The sequence below is a fragment of the Filicampus tigris genome, chromosome 1, assembly GCF_054856515.1.
Source record: "Filicampus tigris isolate MCC_2025a chromosome 1, RoL_Ftig_1.0, whole genome shotgun sequence".
NCBI lineage: Eukaryota > Metazoa > Chordata > Actinopteri > Syngnathiformes > Syngnathidae > Filicampus > Filicampus tigris.
In genome coordinates this window covers 34,777,498-34,794,655 of record NC_141217.1, presented here as the reverse complement: position 1 = coordinate 34,794,655, position 17,158 = coordinate 34,777,498, and the positions used below count along the sequence as shown (strand labels likewise).

The 17,158-nt window shown below is 42.3% G+C and overlaps 2 protein-coding genes across 5 annotated transcripts in view; both read left to right on the top strand.

The window, feature by feature from the left end:
* The first annotated feature begins 2,827 nt into the window (after positions 1-2,827).
* Positions 2,828-5,604, top strand: nhlh2 (nescient helix loop helix 2). Its single transcript, XM_086044853.1, has 2 exons — positions 2,828-3,267; positions 3,943-5,604. Exon 2 carries the CDS (start codon positions 3,978-3,980, stop codon positions 4,350-4,352), a length of 375 nt encoding a protein of 124 aa, XP_085900979.1. The 5' UTR covers positions 2,828-3,267; positions 3,943-3,977; the 3' UTR covers positions 4,353-5,604.
* A 2,006-nt stretch (positions 5,605-7,610) lies between these two features.
* LOC147153777 (vang-like protein 1) overlaps positions 7,611-17,158 on the top strand; it is a 48,960-nt gene continuing 39,412 nt past the window's right edge. The window contains exons 1-2 of one of the 4 annotated variants that reach the window (XM_086036116.1): positions 7,611-7,666; positions 7,788-7,854. In XM_086036116.1, coding sequence (XP_085892242.1) covers positions 7,632-7,666; positions 7,788-7,854 — 102 coding nt within the window. In that variant the 5' untranslated portion in view covers positions 7,611-7,631. Of the gene's footprint in view, positions 7,667-7,787; positions 7,855-16,383; positions 16,552-17,158 lie in introns of those variants that run through there. The other 3 variants (XM_086036107.1, XM_086036134.1, XM_086036125.1) reach the window with 3 other exon arrangements.

The window sequence follows — 17,158 nt, the reverse complement described above, 5'->3', positions numbered from 1 at the left end:
TGTCCATAGGGCATTCTCCCAGAAGCTTGGCCGACTGATCAACACGCAGTTTGGCAGTTTTATTTGAATGATTCATTTTCAACGGCGGTTTCAACAGTCTCTCATGAAGTCCACTTTGGCTCAAACAATTACAGGTGGTGGGACGTGAAACTGATGTACCTTGACCTCGGAGTTCAGCTTTAACTCCTTTGGAGGTTATTCTGGCCTCTTTTGTTACCGTCTCTTCAATTTGTCATCAATGTTCTTCCTGCGGCCATGTCAAGGGAAGTTGGCTACATTCCTGTGGATCTTAAATCAATGGATAATATTTGCAACTGCAGTCACAGGAACATCAAGTTGCTTGGAGATGGTCTTATCGCCTTTACCTTTAACATACTTGGATCTAATTTTCATGATTTTTTTTTTTTTAATATTATTTCACTTTCTTGTATTTTTTTTTTCTTTTCATTAACAGACCAACAAACTTGTCCACGTGAGTACTACTTGTTCTAGGTTCGATCATCTGTAGTATGTATAGTATATATTAACACATTTTGAATACGTGTCTTTTTTTTTTTTTTTTTTGAGGCAAAAGGGGTGGGCGTGGGCGCATCTTCCCTCGATGCAATTCTAACACATTTTGTCAGGCTCTTGACCAGGGGCCTCATGAACCGGGGAGGGGTCTGGGCATCACAGGCCAGCAGCACGGACCACCACGGATCAAGCATCAGAGTGTGTGTGTGTGTGTGTGTGTGTGTGTGCGTGCGTGCGTGTGTGTCCATGGGCTCCAGCTGTCAAGAGGCCTCTGTCTCCTGGTCCTGACATGTCTCCGATACTCCCTGCTGTGAGACTCTCCAAGTCACACCAACACACACCCCCACGCACACACATTTACACACACTTAGAGCCGACGGCGACCTGTCCGTCATCTCTTACGCAGTCAGTTCTCTCTCTCTCTCATGCATGCTGGATTTGGCACTGATTTTGTCCTTCTGGCACTGCATGTAGTGACTTGTCCGTCCATCGCGGTAAGGGTGCGCGCGGTGGCTGCGGGCCATGACCAGTCATTGAGCCTGCTCTTATAATTGTAATCACCTCTTTAGGCACAGCGATAGTCCACACACATACTGGCATGCAGCTTCTTCTCCCCCTGGCTTGACAGGGAGAGGAATGGATGGCAGGTGTGGTGGTCAGCAGGACTAATAGGGGGACCGAAAGCTCACAAATGAGCAATAGGCGGGACTTTGTACGGGCACTGGAGTCATTCTCCATTTTTCTGATCTCCGTTCGGTCAAATACGGCGGTGCCTTGAAAGTGAACCGGCGTTTTGCTTTGACTTGAGATGCGTTGCACTGCAGTCGCTTCACAAGCGGCGATTTGGCAGAGACGGAAATTCTTGAAAAAAAAAAGGCTTCGAGCTTGTTAGCGTTTAGAGTTTATTGCCTCTCGGTTGAAGTTGACTGTCGAACTAAGCGTAGAACAAAGACGGGTCCATGCTGTGTGTTGAAAATAACCACACAACTTGGCCTTGAAGGCTGCTATATTAATGCTAACTCATAATGGGAAAAGCCATATTTGAGACAATGAACACCAGCTGTGTTGCGGTGTTATAACCGCTCTATACAACGGATGTTTGAACACAAATGCTGCAGAAACACACGTGCACAGATACCACCACAAAACTCGCAGGCATATTCTTTATCCTCTGTGAAGAATGACTGATATACTGTTAGCAAGGTATCATTATAATTGCCATGATTTTTTTTTCCCAATTTTTTTTCACAGAAAAAAAGTGACTAAAGGTCAAAAAATAAAAAAAGTAAAAGCTGAACTGTGACAAAAACTGGATGATTATTTTTTAATTATGCAATTAATGTACTTTTTAAATAATATACGGTACTATAGAGTGGTATTTTTTTTATTAAAAGCACATTGTTGTGCAATTTGTAATGATCGTAAGGGTTAATGGCATTTGCATTCGTTTCTATACACATTTTTAAAGTCACGAACGTGGTCACAGAATGAATTAAATTTGTATCTCAAGGCATCGCTGTAGCTATTGCTCTCAAGTTGTTTTTCAAGACAATCCCTCAATGAAAAAGTACGTCATGAAAAACAAAAGGAAAATAATACAATTAGGTCTCATTTATATTCAAACAACAACATGCAAAAACCATCCGTTCAGTCAATCATTTCGTTTTGTTGCCTCGGATCCAGATAAAACTCTAAATATTGATAAACCTTCTTTTAGCTATTAATGCTACGAACGCTGCAAATTACCAACTCGTAGCTTTGACAAAGTATGCAAAAATTGTCTGAACTTCATTACAAACCGCTTCCATTAAATCAAATCAAATAAGACTAAACAAATAAATCATGCGTTATTGTTGATGACTCAATTGGATTCTCACAAAAAGTGGTTATAGCATCCAAGAATCTTAATCCATCATAAAAAAAAAAGCAGATATGCATATTAAATATGCTACACCTGCGCACAAACAAATAAATAAATAAAACCATCTCACATATCAAAATAAATTAAGGGCATCCATCATGAGTTTATTGTATTTCTATTCTGTCATTCACAAAAACCGCAAATGTGCACCAACATGTGTCATGTTTTCCCTTTCTTCATTATCATACACGCGCATCTTCGCAGCCCTACCCCCCCCCCCCCCACCCCATGGGATGCAGGAAGCCCTCGGGGGTGGGGGGGGTCACAACAACAAGCGCGTGCACGATAGAGAGAGAGAGAGGGAAAGAGAGAGAGAGAGTGAGAGAGCGGGGGGGGGGGGGGGCGTTAGACAATACCTCTCCTCCAATATATTCCAACCCCTCCGTCCGTGAAGTGAGCCTTTATTAGGCGGGGGTCCTTTGGATCTTATCTCACACGTGATACCAGGGGAGCGAAAGGAAGTGTTAATATGCACATCAAGTGACTTCCCATCCTGAAGACTCTTTATCTCCATCTTTATCTCCATCACCATCACCTTCCTGCACGCGGATGGAGGAGTAGCCGGCGATCCGCTTCTATTGTCTCTCCATCACCACATGTGGCGGAGCGAACCTTCTGACGACTCCAAAAAAGGTGGCGGGCGAAATCACTTGTAGTAGCTAATTCCTCTCCAAATATTTCACCGGCGCGCATCCACTCCCATGCGTGCAAGTTGGAAAGGAAAAAGTTGGCATTGAAGTTGCATGTGCAACACCGAGCTGGAATATGACTTCAAGTTGAGCATATTTTGAGGATATTTGCGAGAGAGAAAAAAAACTGACAACTGTTTCAAGGTGAGTCTCAAATCTGGGCATAAATATGAATAATTTGCTTGGGATATTTCCACCGAGGAAATCGCGAACATTGTACCAGTTGATTAATCAAAATGCTTAATTTCTGATTGACAAAGGTTTTATTTTTGTATTAATGATATCAAATGAACAAACAGCAACATTTTGGCAACATTCAGCCAAACAGTTGTGTTATCACTCTGACAGATGGCCGAGTCTTATGTTAATTCGCTGATAAATAGATTTGCATGTTGGAGTTTGGCATTTAGAAATAAAAGTCATATTATTCATTTTTCTAAAACAAACAAAAAAAACCCCATCATAACAGTGGGAAATTCTGTTCCATAGCCCCTTGCCCTTTTAAAGATCTATAAAGGATCATATTAATCATGTGTAGAGTTTAAATGTCATCATGCGTTAACAACAGACTGCATTTAATTTTATTTCCAATTGAGAAATGCCACTTAAAAAAAATGTTGACTTTACTCAATGTGACCATGTTCGTTGATTAAAATGTGGTCAGCGGACGTACTTTGCCCCTGTTCTCGAAAATTACGTCAGTTGTGTGCAACCTATATGTTCAGTTTAGTAAATTCAGCTAACTTTTTTCAATGCCTGCGATTACATTAGAAGAACATAAAAGAAATGCTAAATCGTGTGTTTCCGCCCCCCTTTTAGTGTAGAAACTTCCGTACAAACGAAGGATATTAAACATGATGCTCAGTCCGGACCAGGCCGAGGCGGACCTCTCGTGGACTCAATCCGACCCGGAGACGCTGCTAAGCGGCCTCAAGTCGGCGGGATGCTCGTCTGAGGAGCCCGCGGAGGGCGACGAGCGGGCGAACAAGTGCCGGGCGGATCAGCCTCTGAGCCGCGAAGAGAAGCGGCGACGGCGGCGAGCCACCGCCAAGTACCGCTCAGCGCACGCCACCAGGGAGCGGATCCGGGTGGAGGCGTTCAACGTGGCCTTCGCCGAGCTCCGCAAACTGCTGCCCACTTTGCCACCGGACAAGAAACTGTCCAAAATTGAGATCCTGAGACTTGCTATCTGCTACATCTCCTATCTCAACCACGTCCTGGACGTTTAAAAAAAAAAAAAAAAAAAAAAAGGAAAGACAAAAGAGCAAATGACAATATACATTTGGCCTTTGAGATTTTCTTGAACAGTGTTTTTTCTTTTTTTCATTCTCTATTTTCAAATATTCCCCTTTGCTCCTCATAGTGTTAAGCGGGTGAACGATGATTTGAAAAAAAATGTTGTCCCCTTCACATCACGCAACAGGCTCGTTGCAATTTGCTGCCTCATTATTTCAGATCGGTGGCGGCACGTGGCCCAGGGGCATGAACGGGCCACTCTGTGACGTCATGTAGCGATGATCCCAAAGCGAGTATGGGAACAAGTCCCATTTTAATTGAATTGATCTGTCCACAATAACAGTCAAAAATTCGTGACATGTATGTGGGCGATGGAAACAAAGCGGAAACTGGAGATGTCAGTTTATTCATTCTAGTTTTCCACGGGGGAAGAATAAGAACATGCGTAAGTGCCACTTGTGACGTATAAAAGGCGACCTTAAATTGTTATTTTTTTAAGCGTAACGGAATTATTTATTTAATTGTGTTGCTATTTAAGACTACACTTATTTATGTTTACCTCGGGCGTGTGTGTGTGCGTGTGCGTGTGCGTGCTCGTGTATGCGTGCGTGTGTGTGTGTGTATTGGTTTCGCTTCTATATTTTAGACTCTGGAGTTCAACATGGAAAGTGGTGGTCCTCTTTAAAATTGCACTTTCTGTTTATTTATTTCGTGTGAGTCTGATATGTATATGTTTTTATTATTATTACTGTCATCATTTGATGTCTATTGTCTATCAATAGCAACGATAAGCACTTCAAGACGGAGCACACTGGCTATATAAAATATTTATTTCCTTATAGTTAAGAGGTTAGGAATGGACCGCTCATAACTTTCATTTTAAAAACCGATTATGGCAAACGGCTTCCACCACCGAGGGATTGATATGATTCAACCTCTTTTTTTTTTTGCTGTGACCAAAAAAAAGCCTAATAATTTACAAGAAGTACTCTGTACAATTGATTATGTTCAATACTTTGATGTTATTGAGGTGGGGAGGGGGGTATTTGTTTAATTGTCTCTGCTTTGTATTTGGAAATTAATGATGTGCTTTTCCTAGTGAAGAGAAAAAAAACATATCCTCTATCCAAAGATTTTTTTTGTCTCTTCAGGGTTGTGTAGACTACTTGTTGCTTATATGCACATCTTTTGTAGTAGAGCTAGCGTGTGACTGCTGGTTTCTAAAGGACAAACTTTTCATATTTTCCGGTGTTATTTTCAATTAAAAACGGAGATATTTGAAAAGAAATGTTGTTTGTAATTTTTTTTCTTCTTCTGCTTATAAAACTTACATTTCAAAATGTGGGGATAACAATATGCAAACAGATCTGAGTATATTTAATATCGTCATAAAAAGCACATTTAATATTGTTGTAGGTAAGCAACAGAAACATTACGCCTATTTGAGCATTAAGACTGCCCCTAAATATAGGGACATTTAAAAACTGTACTTTAATAACGATTCAATAATGTACAGCACATGAAAATTGTGCCTGAATAAATGTTCGACAGCAATCAATACCCAAGTATTAAAAGCCAATATATAGCACTTTGAAGTTAAATAAAACTGAACTCCACCCAACAAGTGTAATGTACTGGATTTTAAAACATGTTTAAGATACTGTAACAATATGCCCATTTTGAACATTTAATTCAGCGATTCTTTCGCGGACCACTAGAGGGAGCCCCCGTCCAACTCATTGAACTCTTAACGCATTATGTGAAGCACTGGCACAGAGGATGACTTTCAGCTTCACGCGTGGAAAGCGTCCAACGTGCATGTGGCGGGTGTACTGCTCACACACACGCGTGCACGCGCGCACACACACACACACACACACACACTCGGCGTCAGTGGTCAGCAGCTAAGGCAGTAGTAGTAGTAGGCTCCTTCGCGTGCGCTCCTGGCTGAAAGGCTCGCTCCCTCCCCAGAGAGGGGGCAGGTGTTACTCCAGACGAGCCAAGACAACCAAATTACTGGCCGTCTGGCACCTCCCGTGGGAAAGCCGGGAGGGAGGGATGCGATGGGAGACATGGAAATTTATGAGCCAGCTCACCACCGAGATGTATAATATGGCCAAATGGTTTGAGCGAAAATGCACAAAATATTTATATTAATTTGTGATAGAGACCCATCTATCTATCTATCTATCTATCTATCTATCTATCCATCTATCTATCTATCTATCTATCTATCTATCTATCTATCTATTTCTAAAAGATATGTATAAAATGATTGGTCAGGTTGTCTTTGAGCAGTTTAGCAAAACATAACGGCTAGCCTACGAGCTAACGTCAGCTCTGCAACACGCTTTGCATTTCTCAGTCAAAAGATCGGTGCCATTAAAGCGAGCAACAGAAAAGTCAATTGATTACACATTGATTAGCCAATTCCTTAATGATCACGTTAGGTCTGAATATCGCCCGGCGTCTATTTTTGAATCAACTTGCCTGTTGAAATGAAAATTGTGTTTTGTCTTCTTCTGAAGCAGTTTGCCTCACATAACATTTTCTTTTCGACTGACGCGTCACAAATTCAGACTACAGCAGTAAAGAAGGTCAAAGTCATTATAGACATTTCACTGTTACTGTACATATTTTTTTTTTTTTTTTTTTACAGGTCACCTGGACGTTTGCAAGAGGTCAATGTCAGGGGTTACCAAAATTGTGCCTGAAGTTGCCAGGTAGCCCTCAAGGATGTCATAAGAAGCGCGCGGGCCTGTTCTAAAATTAGCTCACCAGTTAGCTGCTCATCAGTTGTTATTCTAAAAAAATTAAAAGGAAGCGATCTGTTTGGACGCTTCATAAATGTGATGATTTTCCAGATGATAGGACACAGAATTTTGTTTTGCAGTGGCGTGATAAAATTAAATGCTTGGCTCTCAGTATTTACACAATAGTAGAAAATGGGGTGGAATTGTCATCGTTGTAATAGTTTGTACAAATCCCTGTACCAATGTTACTTAAAATATTTGCTGTGCAGTTAATGGTGCTTTGACTTTACATTTTGAATTGGTTCTGTGACCTTGCTTGGAACTCAAAGCACTTATATCTTAAATCATCGTTCCCCATTTAAATGAATAGAAATGCCATGAATCTGTTCCGGCCCCACTTTCTTTTGATGTGTGCACCTTGGCCACCAGGGGCCTACACACGAAGAAGAGTTTCATAAGTAGTCAGTAATAAGTAGTCATATTTCACAGAGAGTAAATAATATATGACTGGATTGTTGTATGGCCTGCCTGCATATGTTGCTGCACCGTTTGCGGTAAGTATTCATTGCTGAAACCAGTGGTCCCCAACCACCGGTGCGCGAGTTGTGCTCTTGCTGAGATCGCTTCTATCCTTACTTCTGTTTTTGCTGAACGGCGTACGTTGTATCATCAAAGCCGATTCGTCCACGCCAGCTACCGGGAAGGACAAAGTCTTCAGGATGTTTGTGTCCAAACTATGAAGGTAAACACAACGTTTTTCCTTTAGTGTTTATCATGGCTTTGGGTGGCTAGCGCTAATGCTAACCATATTTGCCTGCTGGTAATCTTGCACAGGTACAGCAGTTGTGGCGTTTATTTTGGGTCAAGATGGAAAATGCCATATTGTACATGTCATGTATCCATATAAATGATGTAAACGGACAGGATTGTGATTAAATGATTGTGACTAAATCTGTTAGCGTAGCAAAGTGCTTTTAGTTATGCTAGCTTAGATGATGTGCATACTCATGTGTGCGATATGGTTCTCTGTGTAGTACGCAACACAAACACACAAGCTGAGTGTGAGTTTGAAGTTTGAATTCCTCCTCAGGGAATTTTTTTTTGTTTTCATGTATTTCATTCGTCACTTCAAACGGGCTTCCGTTAGCGTTTCCGTCTACCAATTTCCTGTAGTGAAGTTGACTTCAATGCCACCATTTCCACCGGCCATCACGGGCTCTGGAATGGATTTACAAAGTAGCTCCACCTCTGAAGTCCCATTGTAACGCGATTCAAAGTTGACTCATTGCAATACCTTAACCAAAATTCAAATGAAATACAACATTGACAGATTGTGGCCTTCCATAGAAAACCAAAACAAGCTGTGAACTTGTGGCATCGCTTGGACTTGTGCTTGAGTCCACTCAAAGGCTCTGTCCATCTGTACACTTCCATTAAAGGCACCACAAGGCCATTTGTTCACCCCCCCCCCACCCGCCCCCCGACTCATCTCTAAAGCTGTGCTAGCATCAGCTTCCTTCAATTTATTCCTTACCCCATAACCCCCACCACTCACCCCTTTGCCCCGCCCCCCCCCTTCCCTTCCCTCCATACCCCAAACTGCTGAGGGCGCTGAACAGCCTGGCTGACAGGCAGGCTGCTGTTGCTGCGTGTGTGTGGTGTGTGTGTGTGTGAATGAGGAGAGAGAGAGAGAGAGACAGAGAGAATAGAAAACGCGAGAGTCACATTTCAGACTCACACACAGCGGGCTTATGTAATGATGGAGGATGAGGAGCGACCATATGCCAGGGAGCGTGCAGACCGCAATAGACGGCACGGCCGCCGTCGTCATCATCCTCTTCATCGCTTGGGCGCGCTTCGGAGGTTTCGCTCCGCGCCAGCATGCACGTGGCGTTCCACTCCGCGCCCGTTTAATTCAGAGAAGTGGCACGCTTTGTGCAAATTGGACAGGGACAGTGTGACAACAAGCCGGCCATATGTTCACGACGTTGGAGAGCTGTCATTTTTTTTCCTCGCCGGGCTTTTTATACTCCGCACCGCACGGATGTGTGTTCATGTTCAAAGCGCACACGTAAACACCTGACGGAGGTGTGTGTTTTCTAGGACACCCCCCCCGCCCCCCCCACATCCCACCCCCCTCCCCTCCATCGATGAAGAGGGCTTGAGCAGCATAGGTACACAAAGTACAAAGCCTTGTCCATGTGTTGAAATGCAGCCCCCGGGATGGGCCGTATTATCCGGGCCTACTTCACCAGCCGGGTCCCGAGGCCCGAGCTGGCTCGTGGCCCTTTGTCTCCAAACAGATGGGAATGGGCAAAGAGGAGAAACGGAGAATCAGACGGCGAGAGTGTGTGTGTGTGTGTGTGTGTGTTAGGGAGGGTGTCGGGGAGAGGGGAGGGGAAGGGGGTTGAGAAAGGGCCAGTCTGTTCTCATTAAGTGCTGTATTGAAGACCCCTCCCAACACATACGCGCACACAATGCGTCAGGAGCGGCGGATGGTTCCCTTCTCATTCAGACTCACGCTCGGACCATCTGTACCGGGGCTTGTCATAAGGTGTGCGCGCATACATTAGAGGCCTCGGAACCACAGAGCCCAATCTGGACGCTTATAATCATGACGTTTCCATTTGCTTTAGATCTTTGAAATCCAATTGTTGGGAGATGCATCATCGCCCGCGACAAGGTGACTTTATTCAGACCCTCTTTTTGGACCATTTAGGTCCAAAAATAATCAATACGTTATTGTGTCACTTACCTACATATGGGGACTGGCGCAGGGAGAAAACAAACATACTAAACCAATTAGTGCTCCTACCTTAGCCAATTAAAAGCTTTGATATGATTGTGACGTGTCATCATGTCAATCTGACAACTCATGTGCACGTTATTTTTTAGCTCCCTTATAAAGTCTCGTATAAAGCGGCAGAGGGAAGGCAATCTCGGCTAAATATTTGCGGTGTCCCAAATCAACGTTACCCAATGAAAAGAATGGAAATGTCATTAATCGGTTCAAGGCCACCCACCTAAATAATGTTAATATTTGTTTGTTTTTAAATAGCACTCTATAAAATTAAAATAACAATGGTATCCCTCCAACCATTTTCTGAACAAGGGTCATGTGCTGGAGCCAATTCTGTCTCCAAAAGTGTCTTCGGATGAGAGGTGGGGTACAAACAAACAACCGTCCACACTCACATTCACACCTAGGGGCAATTTAGAGTGTTCGAACCACGCATGTTTTGGGGAAATCGGAGAAAGCCCACGTCGGCACGGGGAGAACATGCAAACTCCAGCACAGGGAGGCCAGAGTCCGCATCCGAACCCACAACCTCAGAAACGGGAGGCCGATGTGCTCACCGGTTCCCCACCGTATACCGCCCAACGCGATTATAAAATAAATGAATATTATGTACAACATTAAACACTTCATGCGTCATGATTTACAATTTTTCGCTTTGGAACATTTCTCCAATCATCCTCCTGACTTGCAAAACACTGAGTGCAGTTCTCAAAACAATCGGTACGAGTAGCAAAACATCACGGATGACCTGGAAAAGCCAATCTTGTTCGCAAAATCCTTCGTTCATCTACTCGAAAGTAAATAATAGTACAATCTAATTACGGAAAACTTGATGCACCAATTCCGGTGCATTCGCCTACACCTGACGTTTTTGGCTTCTGGGCTGCAAATTCTCATACACACAACAAATAACGTCTTGACATTAGCTATTTCAGAAAACGGGTTGATCATTTGTTCATCTAATATTCCACACATTTCGTCTTAGTTTACAGAAAACGTCAAGATGCACTTCCTTCGTGGAGATTATTCTTGTATGTGCTGTTATGTTGTTTGTCAACGTGTGTTGCTCCATGCATGTTTGTATTCAAATACAAATTACTTCTAAAACAGCGGCTATCAAAAAATGCTCAAATCAGTCCAGATTATCAACCAAATTTGAACCAATATTGCAATAATCTGATATAAATGCTGCATGCAGGTCCAGTCCCTCTGGTTATGATCTTGCCAATTTTGTAATTAATATTTAAATAAATATTTAGTAAAATAATTAATATACACACTCTAAAAACAGTTGGGTTAAAAACAACACCATTTTGGGTCAAAAATGGACCGATTCACAAATGAAGTCAATTTGACCCACTTTCTTACATTGTTTTGTACAAAACAACCCATTTTTTGGTTGTTTTCCACTTAAACTACCGGTCCTCATTTTTTGGGTTGTTTTCTGCAAAAACAAACCAAGAAAGTTGGGTCAAATTGACCCAAGTTGCGGATCGGTCCATTTTTGACCCAACATTCTTGTTGTTTTTAACCCAACTGTTTTTAGAGTGCAACTTTTACTCATCTAGTATCACCTCCATCATGTGCGTGTGGTCTTCCAAAGCCATCTCTTCCCACTTTATCTTCATTTTTACACGCTTTCATTTTCTCTTCCTATTTACCAAAAAGCCCAAACTCATAAACTGTGTGTCTTTGGGGAGGGATCCATCCATCTTCCGGACACCGAATCCAATTCATCTGGGAGTATGGGTGGGGGTTGAGGGGCATGGCACCTCGCCTTCTCAATCGGGACCATCTGCACGCGCTTCCCACTTTGAATAAACACGAAAAGTGGCAGCACGTGCTTCTGGACAACATACACACATCAGAATTAATTGCATGTATTTATATGGGACAAAAGTAGGTATACATTTTTTTTTTAGATAAACGTTTTTTCAAGTACTGTGAACAATGGGAAATATTTTGAATAAAGAACGAAGAAAGTGGATTTTAAAGCAGTATTGAAATTGGACAGATACTAAAGGAAGGAAAAAAGGCAGAAAAGTATCGTAGTTATAAGCACACAAAAAAAAGGGGAATGATACAAAATTTAAAATAAACAAAGGTGGGACTCAGGTAGAAAAGAAATTTGAAGAGCTGAAATGAGGTCAGGAAGGAAAGTGCAAAAATCATCTCTGAAGTGGAGGGAATGAGGTAAGAAAGGAAGGCAGGGAAATAGGCTGAAGAAAAAGAAGGAAGGGTGAAAAATAAAAACTGGGTCTGAGGAAAGGAAGGTTGGCAGAAAATGAGCATTAAATGAAGGACGGATGCAATTTAAAAAAAAAAAAGGAAAAAGCAGAACTGATGGAAGGAAGTCAAGAGGGAAAATAGGCGAGGCGGACGGAGGTCATGAAAGAAAGCATTTCTGAGGTGGAAGGAAGGCGACAAGGCAGGAAGGCAGAAATTCAGCTGCCTGATGAAGGAAGGATGCAAATTTGATGGAAGGAAGAAAGGAGAGAAGGAAGGAGATCAGGAAGGAGAGAGGAAAAATCACATCTGTGGTGGACAGAAGGAAGGAAGGAATGCCAAAAAAGAGGTTTAAGCAAAGGAAGGAACGATGGAAATTTAAAAAAAAAATGGCTATGGGAAGGGAGGAAGAAACGAAAGCAGAAAGAAAGGTAGAAGAGAAGGAAGAAGATCTGAAATGGAAGGAAGACAGTAAATAAGATTTTAGTGACAGAAGGAAGGATGTAAGGAATGAATCAATAAAATGAAAGAGGGAATAAAGGCGGGAAGGCAGAAAACTAAGTTTAAGTAAAGAGTGTCTGATTGGAAGAAGGAAGGAAGGCAAGAACGTAGGGAAGGAAGAAGGTCAGAAAGTTAGGGAGGGGAGGTAGGAAGAAAGACTGAGGAGCAGGTTCTGGCAAATGAAAAAATGGAAGTATGCAAGGCTAAAAAGCAACTCTGAAAAAAGAAAGAAGGAGGTCAGGAAGGAAAAGATGGCAGGGGGCAAAAATGTAGTTGTAATGATTTTGATCATACATTTGAACCCAATGAAACATTCTGATGTCAAAAAAATGGAGGGTTACTTGAAAAAGTGTAATCATGCACGTCATTGATATTCTAAAGCAATTTTCCGAGGTTAATTCGCCAACGTTGTAATAGCCAAACTATACCGCGCGATGGCGCACGAATCTTACACAAAAGGGAGACGCCATAATTGCGTTTCTCATCCATCCATCCATTCTTGACAAAACCAAGTATCCAGATGTTTCTAATCAAATTCACACATTCCGTTGGGAATGATTTGAATGCGGCTTGTATGTATCAAAGTGAGTACAAAACCACATTTTCACATTTTGTAAATATTAGTGCAGAATGAGCAAAAGAATTTATTATAATTATAGTTGCAACGCCCCCATCCCCGACAGAGTATTGGCTTTATTTGGGTCTCCGAGGGGAAGGAGAGGGGTCATACAAAAGTCATGACCTCTATTGTGTTCTGGAGGGCATCAGTTCTAAGGCTAGGAGTGTGTGAGTGAGTGTTTGTGTGTGGGGGGCGTTGAAAGGAGGACAAAATATTGATTTATACACAGCCACCTCATTGCTTGGGGCATCTGTTGCTTCGTGTGTACGTGTGTGTATGTGTGTGTGTGTAGGCGTGGGTGTGTGTGGGGGGGGGGGGGGGTGCGTGTGCGTGCGCGCGCGTGTGCGCGTGTTCCCGTATGCGTGTGCGCGCACCTGTGCGTATGTGTACGGTGCGTATACAAAACATTCCCCCTTTGAAATAGTTACTTTATTTGTCATACAACCAGAAATCAAAACACATTAAAAATGATCTTTTTCCAGTGTTTTTCATAAATGTTGCCGTACAACATCAAAATAATGAAAACAAACGCAACAGTTATGAAAATAAATGTATAAAAAATGAAAAGATAGACTAACAGAGAAAAGTCATCAGCCCCTCTGATTTAATTCTTTGTAGAGCTTCCTTTTGCTTTACTTACAGCCATCAATCTATTTGGATATGTCTCTATTAGCTTTGAACACCGATTGGGGAATATTTGCCCATTCTTCCTTGCAGAATTGGTCAAATTGTGTGGGGGACAGCGATGTACTGCTCTCTTCAAATCAATCCACAGATTTCCTGTATAGGGTTAAATCAGGGCTCTGACTAAAGGACTCACCTTCCTATCCTTAAACCAGAAGTCAACCCAAACATATTTTTATTCAATAATATGTTCTATGCAGGCCCACTAGTTGAAACAAGGCATTCTGATAAATATTGCGTTTGTGAAATAAGAGTTAATCCACGCGTTTTTAGTCGTCTCTCGGGGCGGCCATTTTGTCACTTCTGTCAACTGAAGATGACATCATAGTTGCTCAGGGCTGAACGACCAATCACAGCTCACCTGTTTTCTGAAGCTGAGCCATGATTGGTCGTTACCTGAGCACTGAGCATCTGTGATGTCATCACCAGTCGACAGAAGTGACAAAACGGCCGCCCACTGAGATGGCTAAAAATGGGGGGGATTATGCTGTTTTGCTCATATTCCAAAAACGCAATTTTAATCAGAATGCCGTGTTTCAACTAGTGGGCCTGCATAGAACATATTCTTAAAAAAATATATCTTTGGGTAGACTTCAACTTCAAGCCACTGCTTTGTTGTTTTGGTAGTATGTTTAGGATCATTGTCATGTTGGAATATCAACTGTCTCTCAAAGGGATGCAGGTTTTCTTCAAGAATTTAGGTGTACTTGGCAGCATCTATTTTCCCTTCAATCCTGACCAACTGCCCAGTCCCCACAAAGAAATACCCACAACAAAATACTGCCCCCACCATTGCTACACAGTAGATATGCTGTGTTTGGTTTTCGCCAAACATAGTGCTTGGAGCTCAGTCCGAAAAGTTCAATCTTAGTCTCATCTGACCATAAAACCCTTTTACAGAGGGTGACAGGATCTTCCAGATGTGGTTTTTGCATAGCACAGATGAAGCTGAGTATTTTTCACAAATTGCTTCTTTCTTACCACCCTGCCATACAGACCCGCTTTATGTAAAGTTTGTGAGATTGTCACGTGCACAGACCGACCAGCCGCAGCCATTAAGTCTCGTAAGTCCTTCAAAGGCAACTGCCTTTGGCCTCCTGGTAGCTTCTCTGATCAATGTCTTTCTAGCTCGGTCATCCAGTTTGGACGGACGGCCTGATCCAGGCAAGGTGTTTGTCATTTTATTTGAATATACAATGTGTCGGACACGAGGATTGTGTGAAGTGAGAGAAATGTTCAGGGCCACCCTGATTTTTTTTCAGGCCCACCCATTAGCCACGTTTTGGCCCCGCCCCTGACTCAGAGGAATAGCCAAAGCCTTCAAAATCTTTTTGCAGCCTAACTTGTGCTTTTTTACAACTTTATCCTGGAGTTCTTTTGAATTTACCTTTTAAACCATGTTGGATCCTTTCTCTACCATACACTACGAATGGTGACATTTTCAAGAAAACAGCCAGTTTTATTGTAAAGTAATCAAAACCACTGCCTAGATGTCAAACCCGGGTTGTACTGAATCTTACAAAAGTTGTAATTTGCCTTTACATATCTGTGTATAATCTTACACTTTACACATTATTTTCAAATGGCCGCTATCACCTGAATGTAAGTCAGCGATGTACGGCGTACATGTTTGAAAAGGTGTTTCCACCTGTACAAATGACGCCGAAAGTCTACAACTTGACAGGTATGCCACTGCAGTTAATTTCAGGTCGAGGGCAACTAGCCTGTTGTTTGATCTGGAAGTTGACTGGGTGCACCTGAGTGAGTTTATCATGGTAGACACTAGAGGGGGTGATTACTTAGCCAAACCAGGTATTTTGGTTACTATTTTTTAATAACTGTGCAGAATGTTTTAAAAATGTAATTTTCACATGGTCAATCAGGTATGTGCACCTAGTTTGAACAAATTTGATTTAGATTACTACTTTTTTTTATTTCCAGAGTGTAAGGTGACAAGGGACAGAATGTCAAGTTTTACACAGGGTATGATGACTTTCTATAGGCACTGTAACATCTGTCTCCATTTGAGGTGGCTTTGAGTTACAGGCACGGCAACGGAATGAATTAAACTCGCATCTCAAGACACCACTTTACTTTTTCTGTACTTTTTCTTTACTTTTTCTTTTTACTTGTTCTATTGTATTATTTAAGCCTTTAATATGGATTATAGTTTCTTTCCCCACATGTTTTTTTCTTTTCTATTTTCTTCTTTTTCCCCCCCCCCAATTTCATCCTATTTAATGCTCTTGCATCCTTCCATTTTTCTGAATGTGGCCATTTGAGGAAAAGGTTCGGACACCCCTGGGAGACAAATCTCCCAGGGATACAACACAATACAAAACAATTTTATTTACATAGCGCATTTCATAACAGATGATCCACTTCTCCGTCTATTTAAGCGAGCGGCCCCTTCTAGCGGTCGACCGCATCACTACACTTCAGCGGTGCTGCAAGCCACTGAACATTCCAAACTGGCGGTGTTACCCCCCCACCCCCCGCACCCCCGCCGCCCTACTGTTAGCAAGGGCTGCTTCCCTGCTGTAGCCCAACTCTTTCACAACCTCTGGATGTCGAGTCAAGCACAGGAATGAGATTGTTCCGCACAACAGGTGAGAGTCACTTCAAAAAACGCTGTGGTGCACGTATGTGATGAGCTAATTAATTAGCAAGTTAGCTCAGTGGTGTGTGAAGGTTTCTGTGTTAGTCTAATGTACTGTCTTCACAGCTGTAGACGACTATGTGTGTGTGTGTGTGTGTGTTTGTGAGTGCTAGCTCAATAACTCGTGTAAATGGAGAAAAGTTACAAGATTGTTGGAAGGAAAAGATACGCCTTTGTCATCTACCTGTATGATTTTTACAAGACTGACGCACTAACCAAAGCGGAGTCCAGCGTACGGCTACGACATGTCACGTTGTTATGACGGAGTTCATGTGTGTATATTTTTAAGTGGATTTACTTGTAGTAATGTTGTTTGGTGAACGTGATCTTATTTCACCGCTTCAGGACTCAGCTGTTAAAGTGGAAGCAGCGCAGGGATACATGACAGCAGTGCTGAAATGCAAGCAGCGGAGTGATCTACTCTATGTTCACTACGCTAGCAGTCCTGCTTAGACTTTACTGTTTATGCAGCAACGCAATGTGAGCAATAACGTGTAAATGACATGAACTATGTATAACAAACTCACTGTCAAAATGAAATAAAGTTTGGCAGTACA

Coding starts and splice junctions, on each gene's coding strand:
- nhlh2 (XM_086044853.1), top strand. CDS start 3,978: ATGATGCTCAGTCCGGACCAGGCCGAGGCGGACCTCTCGTGGACTCAA.